Source organism: Pogoniulus pusillus, chromosome 3 (genome assembly GCF_015220805.1).
Source record: "Pogoniulus pusillus isolate bPogPus1 chromosome 3, bPogPus1.pri, whole genome shotgun sequence".
Taxonomy (NCBI): Eukaryota; Metazoa; Chordata; class Aves; order Piciformes; family Lybiidae; genus Pogoniulus; species Pogoniulus pusillus.
This window is the reverse complement of record NC_087266.1, coordinates 22,012,026-22,025,688: the sequence shown is the minus strand read 5'-3', so window position 1 is coordinate 22,025,688 and position 13,663 is coordinate 22,012,026. Positions and strand designations below refer to the sequence as shown.

The 13,663-nt window shown below is 41.8% G+C and overlaps 1 protein-coding gene across 4 annotated transcripts in view; it reads left to right on the top strand.

The window, feature by feature from the left end:
* ATP8A2 (ATPase phospholipid transporting 8A2) overlaps positions 1-13,663 on the top strand; it is a 377,320-nt gene that overhangs the window by 74,846 nt on the left and 288,811 nt on the right. For all 4 annotated transcript variants that reach the window (XM_064172175.1, XM_064172155.1, XM_064172165.1 and 1 more), the window contains 5 exons: positions 172-249; positions 1,897-1,985; positions 2,678-2,722; positions 3,991-4,066; positions 12,948-13,053. In XM_064172175.1, the coding sequence (XP_064028245.1) occupies positions 172-249; positions 1,897-1,985; positions 2,678-2,722; positions 3,991-4,066; positions 12,948-13,053 (394 nt within the window). The remainder of the gene's footprint in view (positions 1-171; positions 250-1,896; positions 1,986-2,677; positions 2,723-3,990; positions 4,067-12,947; positions 13,054-13,663) is intronic.

Sequence of the window (13,663 nt, the reverse complement as noted above, 5' to 3'; positions counted from 1 at the left end):
GAAAGGAGGCACCCCTATTAAGCCTGAGGTGCTGTCTTTCACACCTTCAGAACTTCCACCAATGTACTTAAAATGGGCATAAGTTAAGCCAAGTTGAAGCTGACTGAAAGAAGGATGAAGACTTCAGTGTTTAATTTGCTTAGCACAGGTCTGATTTTCTTCTTCTTTCAGGACACAGATATGTATTATCCTGAAACAGATACGCCTGCAATGGCCAGAACCTCAAACCTTAATGAGGAACTTGGGCAGGTGAGACAGCTTTTCGAGTATCATGTTTGTGAGATGTTCTGGGAAGACAGAACATAGGAAGCTATGCTGTACAAATTGGCCTTATTCTGTTGCTCTGTGGCTTAGGTTAATGGGACATCATTTATTTCATTAGTCTAAGCCTTATAAGCTAAACAATGAATTATCACTGGATCAAATTGGAGGTCATATAGGCAGCATGAAGCTTAGGAACTGAATCTTTATTTCTTGTCTTCACTCTAAGTTGACTTTTTTTAATCGAGGGCCATGGAGAGATGCTCTTTAGTTGTGACTCTTTATACTGGAACAATGTACAAAAGTAAGCCTGGCTAAAGAGCAGGTCTATTTAGTGTTGGACACACTGCTCAACAGGTGGTATTCTGTGTTCTTCCCACCTAATCCAATTAGCCTTTTCCTTAGGATTGGTAAAACTTGTATTTTATTCAGCTGTGTTTGATGTGAAATGATCAAGCTGTAAACTGATTTGACTAGAGTGAATTACTATGTAGCGTAATGTTTTGTGTTGGCCTTTACATTGTTTACAGAAATGGCTTATTAGTGATTCCATGTAACTAGACTGGCATTTTTGGATTCGTTAGCTGAATTAATTTATAGGTTCTTTTTAAAACTGTATGCTAAAATGGATGACTTGGGTATCCAGAAATAAAAGGAAGCCCACTTTAACTTCTAAATCGCACAGGCTCCATTTCCAATCCTGTGTTTAGAAGCAGTGTAGCACACAGCTAAAGGTTCACTCGAATAGTAGTATTGTGCACTGGCTTGAGTTGAGTTCCAAGTATTTGCAACTCGAGGAAAAAACTTTCTGGTCTCTAAAATGGCAGCCTCCTATGTTATCACCATTTTCATCTTACTAGTTGCTGGTTTAAAGACCTGTCTGCCACAGAGGTAAGATAGTGTGCCTGCTGAAGGTGAGAAGCTTGAGTTTGCTAATGCTCCAAGAAGTCATGCTGGTGTGTTGAAGCTGCCTCCAGGTTGCAGCTGGCAGTCACTGGTTTTCATTAAGGGACTGTTAGTTTGGGCAGTGTTGGCTATGGCTGTGCATGTTGTGCATCAGCACTGCTCATGACTGGAGACCAGAGAGAAGGATCTTATGTTTGTCTGCAGAACATGAGTTGGGTCTGCAGAACATGAGTTGGGCTTACTGTAGGATGTTCCTTGCATTGTACTGGTTTGTGGTTTTAGGTTGTGGGTTGGTTGTTTTGTTTTGTGTGTTGTTGTTTTTTTCTTTTTAGAGCGGCAGTGGTGCAACACCCAAACAAATTCTGTATTCTGAAGATCAGCAGGAATATCTTTAGTGTTAGGCTTTTTTGTCTTGCTTTTGCGTGTTTGTGCAGTTAAAAGATTTGGTGGGTGTTCAACTGACAAAAAAAAGTACATCTGCAAGTCCTGAGCATGCTGAAACCATGACAATTTATTTGAGCTTTTCTATGTTCAGAGATAAAGAAAGAATAATTTTATTTAAAACTGATTACTGTAGTTTTGGTGAGAGAAACTAGGCTGTGATAAGTCCACGTTGATCAATACTGTGACATTTGAGCTCTTCCAGAGTTTTCCTGAATCTTGATGTTAGTTTGAGTTCTGTTATTTTGCTGCTTAAAAAATACATTTTCTTTTTTCTTTTTCTTCCAGGTGAAATACCTGTTTTCTGATAAAACAGGTACTCTAACATGCAATATAATGAATTTTAAGAAATGTAGTATTGCTGGAGTGACATATGGGTAGGTATAATTTGTTGAGCAATGTGTTGCTTTATATGTGCATATTAAATGGTACATATTTTTTATGTGAGAACATTCTGGTTTTCAGTTTGTACCTAAGTATATTTTGTAGCCTTTGCTAATAGCTTTTCTTATGTCCTGCAACACAAATTAGGTGCACAGCTTAAGATTACTTCAAATGAAGTTCCTTAATTTGTCTGGTCATGGTTTAAACTACACCAGAAGTGCTAAATAACCTCTGCAGTTTCCAGAGGAAAGAAGATGCAACCCAAGGGTAGCAATTGTCAGTTACATTTCCATGCCTCCTTCAGATAATCTAAATTATGTTAAAACCATGTAGCTGTAATTGTGTTTGTAGAGCTAAGTATTCCACAGGAATACTTACTGAAATACTGCATGGGAGGGATACCTACTTCATGTTTTTGTCCTGCTTCTGTCAAAGGGATCAATTTGAGTCATGGCAGCACTTCATAGCACTTGTCTTGCTTAGTTTGAAATAGGTAGTCTTAAGATCTCTCTGCAAGCTGACCTTTGAATTTCATGGTAGCTAAATAAACTTGCAAATGTATGAACAGCTGAACCCATGGTTCCAGCATAGGTTTCTATGTGTGATGATTGATCTTTGCCTTCAACCTATTTTTCAGTTAGCAGAGTGGAATAAGTGTTCTTTTTTTCATTTTTCTATCCCTTAGTCACTTTCCGGAGCTGGAAAGAGAACGCTCATCAGAAGACTTCAGGTAAATGCATTCTAAGATGTCAGTGTTCTGTATAGCAGAGTGGAAACACTTTATGTCAAGATAGCATTTGAATTTGTGACTGGATGAAGCCCTAGAGATCAATGTGTTTGTGCAAAAATGCAGAGCTGGTAGGCAGTGTTGGATCCTCCTGCATGGAGAGATGGTGGGTGGAGTGGCTTGGGTGAATGTTAGCACAGTGCTTTTTATAAGCAGACAACCAAGTTAAAAGCTAAGAATAACCTTCTTTATACTAAGCCTGCCTCTGCTTAAAGACTGTTACTCTTCACAGTCACTAAGTTCAAACTTGACAAGGAGAAAACCAACATTTTTAATTGAAATGTTGTGTTTTAACAACTAAATCTGGAAAGAGCTTAATATTGAGGAATCTCATAACAACTACTAACTACTCTTCTTTGCTCAGAAATGTAATGAGTAGAAGCAATGGGTCTGTCCCATTCTACACAAAAGGGTTTGTTAAATCTGAAGTGTCACTGCACTGTGTTCAAATGAACAGGAAGGGGAGGGGGGAGAGCCAGAGAGAGCTGCTGTGGCTTTGACAAATATAGGTAAGAGGTGACTCTCCACCCAAGAAGTAGGTAGGCACTGAATGCTGTCAACTACTTTCTGCTGAATTAAGTTAGCGTTTTTCCCTGGTCTGACACATTTTTATGATTGCCTTTTACGAAGGTGATAGATGATATGATGCTACTTTGTCTGAGCTATGATTTCTGTGGATGCCTCTTTTTCTTTCAGTGTTTGTTTTCTTCATTACCATCTTTTTTTCCTCCTCTTACACCTCTTTTCTAGTGAGCTTTGTGGAGGAATTTTTTCCAGGTACTCGTTTTGTGTACTTAAACTCAGAATTCTCCAGGGATCAACGTTTGAAGCAGAACTCTGACTGGAGAGGGAGCTTAGGGATATTAATCTTTGACCTATCTTGAAAGTATCTCAGCTTTGAGTCACCGTATTGATTAAATATATTTAACAAAAAAATTAAAAGCTGTTCTGCTGCATGTGTCTTAGGAAGTGTGCTGACACTTAAATCTTCTCAGATACTTGTTTTTCCGAGTGTTTAGTGGTCCTTGCTGATGTTCTTAGTAAACTACTGCTCTTTTTCAACATTTCGTGCATTGCTATTTTCTCACAATACTTGCAAAGAAAGTGGAACCTTAGGTTGTTTTTTCTTTTGTTTCTAACAAAACAGATTAAGTACTGAGGTTGGAAGTATTGCCACTGCTATGTTTGAACATACTTTTCTTCTTCTTTAGCCAGCTACCTCCTTCTACCAGTGAATCGTGTGAATTTGATGACCCAAGGCTGCTGCAAAACATTGAAAATGACCATGTAAGTCTCCTTGCATATTGTGTTGCTAGAACAACTTGTTCTAGGCCTCTTGAATGCTGGACAACTCCACTTGTGTATGGGTGTCTGTTGCAGAGAGGGTTTTCTCTATGCCTCCCTTGTTAGGGGGAGGTGAGAAATGAATTTGAGGTGGTATTAATTTTTTATAAAAATAATTTATTAAAATTAATATTTACAAACTATTGCCACCCCCAACCTCTGAATAGTTCTTTTGTGCAAGATTATGAAAACAGTTAGGATATGATATATATATGTAAAGGGATTTGATTATTAACCATCAAATTATCAACTATAGACAGAGAGAAATTTCCCTCAGGCTTAATGCCTCTTAACAACTATGCTGTCTGCCCAGTAGGGGCTGAAACTGTGTCTGCTCTAAGACAGAGGTAACTTATTTTACAAAGGAATCAAAGCTTACTTAATATGTTGCCCTTAATTATTAATCACCCTCCCGGGATTGTGTCACAGCGTGTGCCCAGTGTTTGTATCTCTGTGAGGCTGGAATCTTCCTGGCTTGGGAGGGGAATGATAAGTCTTCCCAGTCTCTGGGGTAAGCAGGGTTTTCTCTAACCTTTTCTCCTGGTGTGAGGTGGTCTCTGCCTCAACACTGCTGGTTTTCTGGATGCTGTGTGTCCAGAGACGGTCAGCTGGCAGGATTCCAGGAACAGGAGAAGGATGTTTGTCCGTGCAGCTTCTAGCACGGTCCTTTCACAGCTAGCAGGCTGTGTTTGTGGGTTTGCAGACAATCTAGAAGGTCTGCCGTCCTGGTTCTCCAGGCTACAGCAGCAGGCATGCAGTGTGTGCCAGGCTGCTGGGAGACTGAGCTCCGTGGATAAATCGAGATAGCAGGCCAGTATGTACAGCTGCTCTAGGCTTAGGGGCTATTGACTCCCCACACGTATCAAGTGCAGGCCTGAATGTGCTCTGCTTCTAAAGGTATGCAGACAGGTTAACTGCACCTTGAGATCAAAGTAAGAGGTCTAAAGCCTCAGTGCGCATCGGAGCAATGCTTTGGCTTCCGAGCATGTCAGTATGAGCGACTGAGCGCTTTGGGTGCAGGTCAGAGCTGCAGTGTGAATCAGAGAGCTGAGTCTGAACAGCTAAGTCTGAACACGTGGTGCACCTTTGCACCCCTCTTTATAGACCGTGGGCCGAGATTTGTGTCCCCTTTTGGCCATCTAAAGTGACCAATCAGGTTGGCAGTAAGCCAAACCTTACCTTAATAGGTAGGCTCTGTTCGCCTGGACCCTCCCAAACATGGGGATCACCTGGGCGGACCCCAGGGATACATGGACTGGGGGTGTGTGTATTACACAACCTGTTTACTACCATGGGTTCTGGCAGAAAAACATGTCCAGGCATGTAGAGGCATAGGGAGGCCTCTGTTTTTGGGGCTGCAGCCCCTCCACCACAGTGTCAAACGAACACAGTGGGGAAAAAGAGCCCCTTTCTGCTCGTTTGTCTTCTTGAAGAAGCAATGGCTATCAGCAGGTATAAAACAACTTCATAGATTCTAGTGCATATGGAAGATAGTGTCTTGTAAGAAATTACTGTGGAAATTGTAGTTCTTGAAAAGAAAAAGAATACATAGAGTGTTAAAACATCTGTGCTGTTGAAATACCATGATTAGCAGCAGTCTAGAGTGCTGCAAGGTGATTCTGGTGTGAGACCTGCTTTAAATACTGCAAATGTGGAAAATTGTAATTACATAAAGGATGCAAGAGATAGGTCTTAACTGCAAGTTTAAGTTGTGCCTGACTCTCAGTAATTAGTATTTTTAGCCTAGCTGGTTTTGTCCTAAGGGGTCTTAGAGTGTCAATTCATTGCTATTTAGAAGCTATGCAGCTAGGAAGTGTCTGGCTGGACACAAGACAACTTAAGTCACTTGCAAAAAAAGCATAACCCTCTTGTTCTGCATAAACAGTCTCCCAGTAAGGGATCTGGGCATTGACAAGCACAAACTGAAACTGTTTGCTCTCCTTAGGTGCTGTGACTTGTGTAACTGAGTTGGCTGACTTTAAGAGCCTCTAAAATGTACTTACTATATATGTTTGTGTGCTGCAGAGCTTTGCATGCTGTCATGCTTTACCATACTTAAGAAGTTGAAATGCAGCATGGTGTATATGTCTGAAGGAATATTTAGTTAAAGGATGATAGAGCCTGAGGATGGCTTTGTGCTTTGACCTTCAAGATGGTGGTCCTACCAGGACAATGTACTGGTTTCCTGTGTAGCTTTAATAATCATCTGCACTTGGAGGACTTCCCATTGGCATATCACTTGCATCAAGATCAGGTTACTGCATGTTGTTTTGTGTTCTGTTTCTATATGGGTGCAGTCATAGTTCATGGCAGTTGCTGAATTTGGGTTGTTCATTCTTAATGAAGGGCTACTGGTTTAGGTTTAAGCTAAGAGATAATGTGTTTGAGCTCTTCCTTACAGGGCGTTGCTTTAGGTGTGTATACAGGGAAGTGCTTTTGGTTCAATAGTCTTAGGAACAGGAATGTGTATCAAATAGGCTGTGAGGTGGAATTTCTTGTTTAGTCTTGAGATGGCCTTTACTTAACTTCGGGATGTCTATGATTTTTTTTTTTTTCCTGTTCATCTCTGGGTAGGTCTTCTCCTTTGAGATGGAAGGAATAATTGTTGTTGCAGCAAAGTAAAGGATTTTGGTAAGTCCCTTTGGTGTCAGTTGTTGAGACAGCTCTGGCACAAGTCTTTATTCTTTATGTGCTCAACCCTTATAAAATTTCCTTCTGGCTGCTAACTTACATGAGTAAGTACTTTTGTCATTGCACAGTTGGCTGTTGGGCTGAGCACACTGAACTCAGTTGTCAGACAATCAATGGGTAGGTGGGGGACAAGAAGTCCCCACTGTTGTAACTGGAGAGGACTTCTGGCTGTGAAGACTTAAGGTGTGGTTGCCACCCACTGACAAGTAGGAATTTAGCAGGAGAGACAAGAACGCGTGGCCTACGTGTTGCCATTTGATTAAGAAATTCAGATCTGCTTCTCAAAGTGCATCAGGGAGATGTGGACTGGATCCTAGGCTAAAGAGAGAAGGAGGAATTGCACATTTCTAGCTCATTAGCTTTTTGCATCAGATTAATTAAGAGTGCATAAATTGCTCCCTCCTACCTAATTTCTTTAGTGTCTTGGTTGTCATAGTAGATAACTGCAAATGCTGTTTACACGTGTGGCAACATTTACTCATGTAGTGAACTGAGGTGATAAAAGTGAAGATTTCTAGCAAAAGCTGCCTTGTAGAGTCAGATGGTGCAGTATTGAGCTGGACAATGATTTGCCTTTAAGCATTGCTGTGTCTCACAAACACTGAATAAGTCCTCATTGCTCTGGTGGTTAAGATTTTTTTTCAGACCAGTTGCAAGTGGTGGTTTAGAGCTGTGTGAGTGTGAAGTAAATTTCTTTCCAGGTTGAAAATAAATTCTAAAAAATGTACTTGCTCTCATGAGTCTGCCTTCCATCTGCTAGGAAGGTTTTTATCATCCTGCATTGCCTCTAAATTTGATAGCTCTTTTGGGCCACTGGTGTGTTTGGACTGACTGATGGCCAAGTCTGCTCTTGACTAACAGTCGAAGAATTACTGCTTTGCAGGAAGTGTTCCAAAGAAAAAGAACTTGTCTTGAAAATAAGTTTTTTTTTCCTTGGCTTCTGTAGGATATTAATGAGGAAGAAAGTACCCAGGTTTTTCTGCCCATGTTGCTTCTTTGTGACAGCTTCTGTTGGATGAACTGTGCAGCAATGCCAAGGGTATGATGGTGGCTGGTTTCTGTAGAGAGAACCATGTGAAATCCTGAATCATAGAATCAACCAGGTTGGAAGAGACATCCAAGATCATCCAGTCCAACCTAGCACCCAGCCCTATCCAGTCAAATAGAAGATGGCACCAAGTGCCTCATACAGTCTTTTCTTGAAGACCTCAAGGGACAGTGCCTCCACCACCTCCCCGGGCAGCCCATTCCAATGCCATTCACTCTCTCTGTGAAGAACTTCCTCCTAACATCCAGCTTATATCTACCCCAGCACAACTTGAGTCTGTGTCCCCTTGTTCTAGTGCCAGTTGCCTGGGAGAAGAGGCCACCCCCACCTGGCTACAATAAGATCAATTATTTCCAGAATCTTGCAAGAAAGTTAGGAGAATATGCTGGATGGTCTTTATCTTGGTGCTTGTGAGTTGCATGTGTGCTGTGAATGAACTCATCATGGACACAAAAGCCTTTTACCCTCGTAATATGAGATCAGGGAAGGAGGTCAAGAATTCAAAGAACTATTAAACTTGAATTGCATCCTAGACTACTACCTCTCTGAATTCTTTCAGAACTTCCTCTGCTAATTCCAATCTGCATATAAACTGTATTCTGTGGCTTGCAAATTACTGCTTGGGGAGGAAGCTGCAAGCATCTTGTAAATCTGCAGATGCATTGATTCATTCAATGTGTGTGTGGTGAGTTAAGCATCTGGCCAGACAGAACAGGTAACTTTTGCACTCATGCTGAGGTTTTAAGTCAGATGAAGCATTCATTTAGAGATCTCAAATAGGTTTGCTTATTTCCCTGAAGTGTGTAGGATCTGAGGTGTTTATACTGTTAGGCTTCGCCGCAATAACTACTATCATCAGTTGATTGTTGATCCTTTGAAAAAGCAGAACAAGAACAGCATATCACTACTGGGATGAAAAACTAATTTAAAATACAGTAGGGAGTTGAGAAAAACAATGCATGTTCAGATGGTGAGAACCCCTGGGAGGCTTTAATTCGTAAAGTAACTGCTTCCTAAAAGCTGTTGAAACATACTGTTACACAGCCAATAATTAATTTGTTATAGCTTAGTGAGAAATATCTTGCATTCTTCTCCTATTTTGCTTATTGTACAAGGGACTTGGGTAGTTCCGCTCAGCTACAAGGAAGTATCTAATTCTAGGTCATACTTCAGTGGCTTTGGACAAGGTAAACTTTCATTTAACTTTGCTTTTTAAACACTGGTTAATATGTTTCCTTAGTCTGTGTCTGAAATACTGTGATCTCTTCCAGCCTTACGAGCTTTGCTGTTCTGGAGATGTTTGAGATGACTGGATCCGCTTGCTGTTCTCCATGTATCAGGAGCAGTGTGGCCAGTAGGATGAGGGAGGTTATTCTTCTCCTGTACTCAACACTGGTCAGGCCACACCTTGAGTGCTGTGTCCAGTTCTGACCCCCTCAATTCAAGAGAGATGTTGAGGTGTTGGAACATGTCTAGAGAAGGGCAACAAAGCTGGTGAAGGGAACACAGCTCTATGAGGAGAGGCTGAGGGAGCTGGGGTTGTTTAGGCTGGAGAAGAGAAGGCTCGGGGTGACTTCATTGCTGTCTACAACTACCTGAAGGGAGGTTGTAGCCAGGTAGGAGTTGGTCTCTTCTGCCAGGCAACCAGCAACAGAACAAGGGGACACAATCTCAAGTTGTGCTGGGGGAAGTCTAGGCTGGATGTTAGGAGGAAGTTCTTGCCAGAGAGAGTGATTTGCCATTGGAATGGGCTGCCCTGGGAGGTGGTGGAGGCACCGTCCCTGCAGGTGTTCAAGAAAAGCCTGGCTGAGGCACTTAGTGCCATGGTCTAGTTGACTGGCTAGGGCTAGGTGCTAGGTTGGACTGGATGATCTTGGAGGTCTCTTCCAGCCTGGTTGATTCTATGTGATTTTTTTGAACAAAGCAGTTGGAAGGTCACTTCTCTTAAAGATAGTGAGTCAGAATTCTTTGTAGTGATGAAGTTAGTGAGTGTTTTACTAGCTGTCCTTGGCAGAAGGTGCCACATTTCTGTGAAGAAGCTCAGGTTGTTGGTGTGTGCCTTCATGTTCCATTGGCCATTTCTAGGCCACTTTCTCAAAAACCTGTCAGTCCTGCTTATCTGGAACTATTGTGAATGCAGCCATTGATACTGTGCTTCTACGAGGAAAAAAGAGAGTTTAAGAAATATGCTTAACTTTTAGTGCAACTTCCTAGTAACTTTATCAGGCTGTGAGCAGTTGCCTAGATAATGCATTTTGTCTTAAGAGCAGGGAGGCCCAGATGAGGACACGTGGGACAGATACGTAGCTCTGCAGTGTGCAACTTGCTCCCCAAAGGACAGAGCTTTCAACAGGTTTTGTTTTTTTTTGAGTAAGGGAGAAGACGAAGGGATGAGAACTTGTCATACAGCTTCCTGGTAATGGACAATGTTGTTCCTTCTAGATAGGGAAATTTTGCCTTCGGTGTAGTTAATGATTTGTAGATGACAATCCAGAAAGTGCTCCCAGAAATGTGAAGGTGTTTGTAGTTCTCTGATCGTAGAGGCAGCGTGGGAAGCAAGTTAGCTAGTGGGATATATTGCTGGTGTAGGTGGTTGTATGCAATTGTTTTGGGTTTGGCTGAGTTGCACTCGATTCTCCTTAGAGCATCTTTCTGGTGCTGTGTTTTGCAGTGCTGTAGCTGGGTGTGGGTAACACATTGGTGTTTTGGCTACTGCTGAATCAAGCACCAAGGCTGTGCTTTTCCAACATTTCCTTGCTTCAAGAGTACTCTGAGGAGGGTAGGCAGGATTTTGGGAGGAAACATAGCTGGGCCAGCTGATCGAAGCCGACCAAAGGGCTAGTCCATGCCATATGACATCAGCTCAAATATATAAAAGAAGGACGTGTGTAGATATTAATTGATTGTATCTGTCCTCTGGACCAACTGCTACACACCGAGAGCCCTGTTTCCTAGGGAGCACTGGCTTGACAGGAAGTAGAGAATAACATCTTTCTCTGTTTCTGCTTCTGTGCACAGCCTTTGCTTTTGCTTTGCATTATTAAAATGCCTTCCACCTTATTATGGGCCTTTTGTTATGTTTTCTCCTCTCCCTTGTCCATTGAAGAAGTGGAGTGATAGAGCAGATTTGATGGGCATTTGGCCCTCAGCCAGGGCTAAGCCGCCACAATATGTTCTGTGGATCTTTGGGAAAGATGCCAAGAAAGAAGCAAAGCTTTCACTTGGAGCCACTGGCAGATGGAGAGGAAAAAAATGAGTGAGAAGGCTATGAGCAACCTGTGGACACACGAACAAGAGACTAAAATAAGCAGACTTCGTTCCTGCTATAGATAAACAGGGAAGGAAAAATAAGGTAGGAAGAACTGAGCTTTAATAATGAGTAGACAAGGAATGTCTTGCAAACAATCACTAAAAATTTGAGTAATACAGCAGCAGGGATCTGCTGTGGTAGAGGAAAATAAGTAATAAAGCACAATTGGGTAACATGTGGGACTTCTTATGCTGATTAAACTTGTCGTGGTGCAAGGGATGTATCACCACAGAGCTATTAATGAATTTTCTGTTCACAGCTCTGGAGTAGGAGTTTGTGTGCTCTACTCTGATTTATACCATTGCAACAAATATTGTGTTAATGCTGGAACAATATAGGAAGGAAACAAATGACAGCTGTGTAGAGGAGCTGAAATGATAAGCTGGCCCTCTGGTGATCTTTTGGTATAGAATTGAAAGATTGCCGTGTAATACATTGTGAGCTGTGAAAATACCAAGACAGCAACAAATTACCTTGCTGTCTTGAAAGCAGAAATGCATACATCAGAAGGATTAAAATCTATGACATGCCCAGAGACAGATTGTTTCCAGCTGACAGAACGCATACATGCTTTCATAGTAAGAAGGACATTAAAGCCTGCAGCAGTGGATGCTGAAATGAGAATCTCACAGACTCTGCATTGTGATACAGAGGTGAAATTTCTGTCGGGTTCCCTGGAAATGAGGGAGCAGCATTAACCTGCTGACCAGTAATTTGCTGTGGACTTCACATTTTGCATGCTGCTCTCTGATTACATTCCATTTGTTCATTTTCTTGGACACAACCTTTGCACTCCAGCATGTAGAAAGCTACAGTTATTGTTATTTTTGTGGCATGTGACCATACGATGTTTTGTTCTCTGCTTTTGGTTTTGTTTTTCCACACAGCTTGGCTTGGAGAGAAAAGCACTAACACATCTGAGAGCAAACTGTGAATGCTGGTAGTCTGATTGTGAAAAGTAGCATTTAAGTGCCCCTCTAAGTCAGAAGTGGAGTCTTCAATGTCTCAGTAATTCTCTGTGATTAAGGGGTATTATAAAATTAGTGTGCTGCATTTCACATTGTGATAATGCTCATGCTCTTAAAGACATGTCATCTAAGTCTCACATCAGAGGATTTTTAGTGGCATTTAGCTTTTCACTCAAAAGTATCATATGAATATGGTAGGTTTTTTTCAGTTGTAAAACATTCTGGTGTGCAGCAGTGGAACAGTTTGTGTAGAAGTGTCCCCTAATTAACTACCTTTAAAAAACCTGGATCCTGTTTTAAAGGACTCTTGCAGGGTTCATCACTATGCAAACTTGGTTTAAATGTATGAACTGTGGGTCAAGGGTAGGTTGTGATCTTGGCAGCTGAGTACCATTCCTGGCAGATAGGAAATGCTATGCTGAAAGGAGGAAAGGGATGAAGGACTGCATTTTAACTCAGTTGCCATAATTTGGTCATTTAAGTGCTGTAGCATCTTCACTGAATTGTAGACCTGGTGTCTCTTCAAGCATTTTAGGATGGTTGCAACTGTACAGTCTGTGGAGAACATTTTATATTGTGTGTTCTCATGATGCTTAGTGTGTAGGGAGTGTTGGCCGAAGTTCTGCATTGTCGTTCTTTAATGGTGCCCCTTAACTCTGCTGTGTTGATGTTCTTGGACCAAGAAAATTACTATAAACAGAGGACAGAATTATGTTTTAGTCTGTGGTGCCTGAGAGGTCTTTGCAAGCTAGTGGAAGCTTCCTCTCAGTCTGTGTGTAATACTTAACTCTCTGATGTTTTGTCCAGCCTACAGCTGTACACATACAGGAGTTCCTCACTCTGCTGGCTGTGTGTCATACTGTTGTTCCTGAGAGACAAGGAAATACAATAATCTACCAGGCCTCCTCTCCAGGTTGGTTGTTGCTGTCATTTTTTTGGAAGGGAAGGAGTAGAAATTGATCCAAGAAAGGTCCAAGAATTTATGCAGCTTGAAAACAAGATGTCTGCCACGTGCTGGCAGTAGATCTGGTATCTTGTGTCATTGGTGCATACTGCTTTTGAATGCCTCCTACAGAACTGCCATGTCCTTTGTGTGCCTGCAGAGATAGGGTAGGCTTATGATCCCTTTTGTCATCATGGGGCTTTCTGCTCTGCCATTTCTGCGAGGGTGAAAAGCAAAAAGTAAAGCTTTCAGTGCATACAGTCTTAATGCTTGTAAAGTAGGGTGAAAAACTCATGTAGGGCAGCACTGGTCAGTGTTGAATGGTAAGGAGACTTAAGGTAAGTGGTAGACATGAGGGTTGCTTGTGTTGAGCACTAAATCCACCTGTGTGGTGGTTATGTTTAATGTCACTTGGTCCTCAATGAGACTGTGTACCTACCTACTAGAAGTGGAGGTGTTGGCTCTAGTTTCAGTGGAGTTACTGGAGCTCTTGATGATGCTACTCAGTGCAGTCACAAAAAGATAACTCTGTCTTTCCAGAGCACCTGCCTTCATGGCATGGTGAAATGCATGTTGTAGG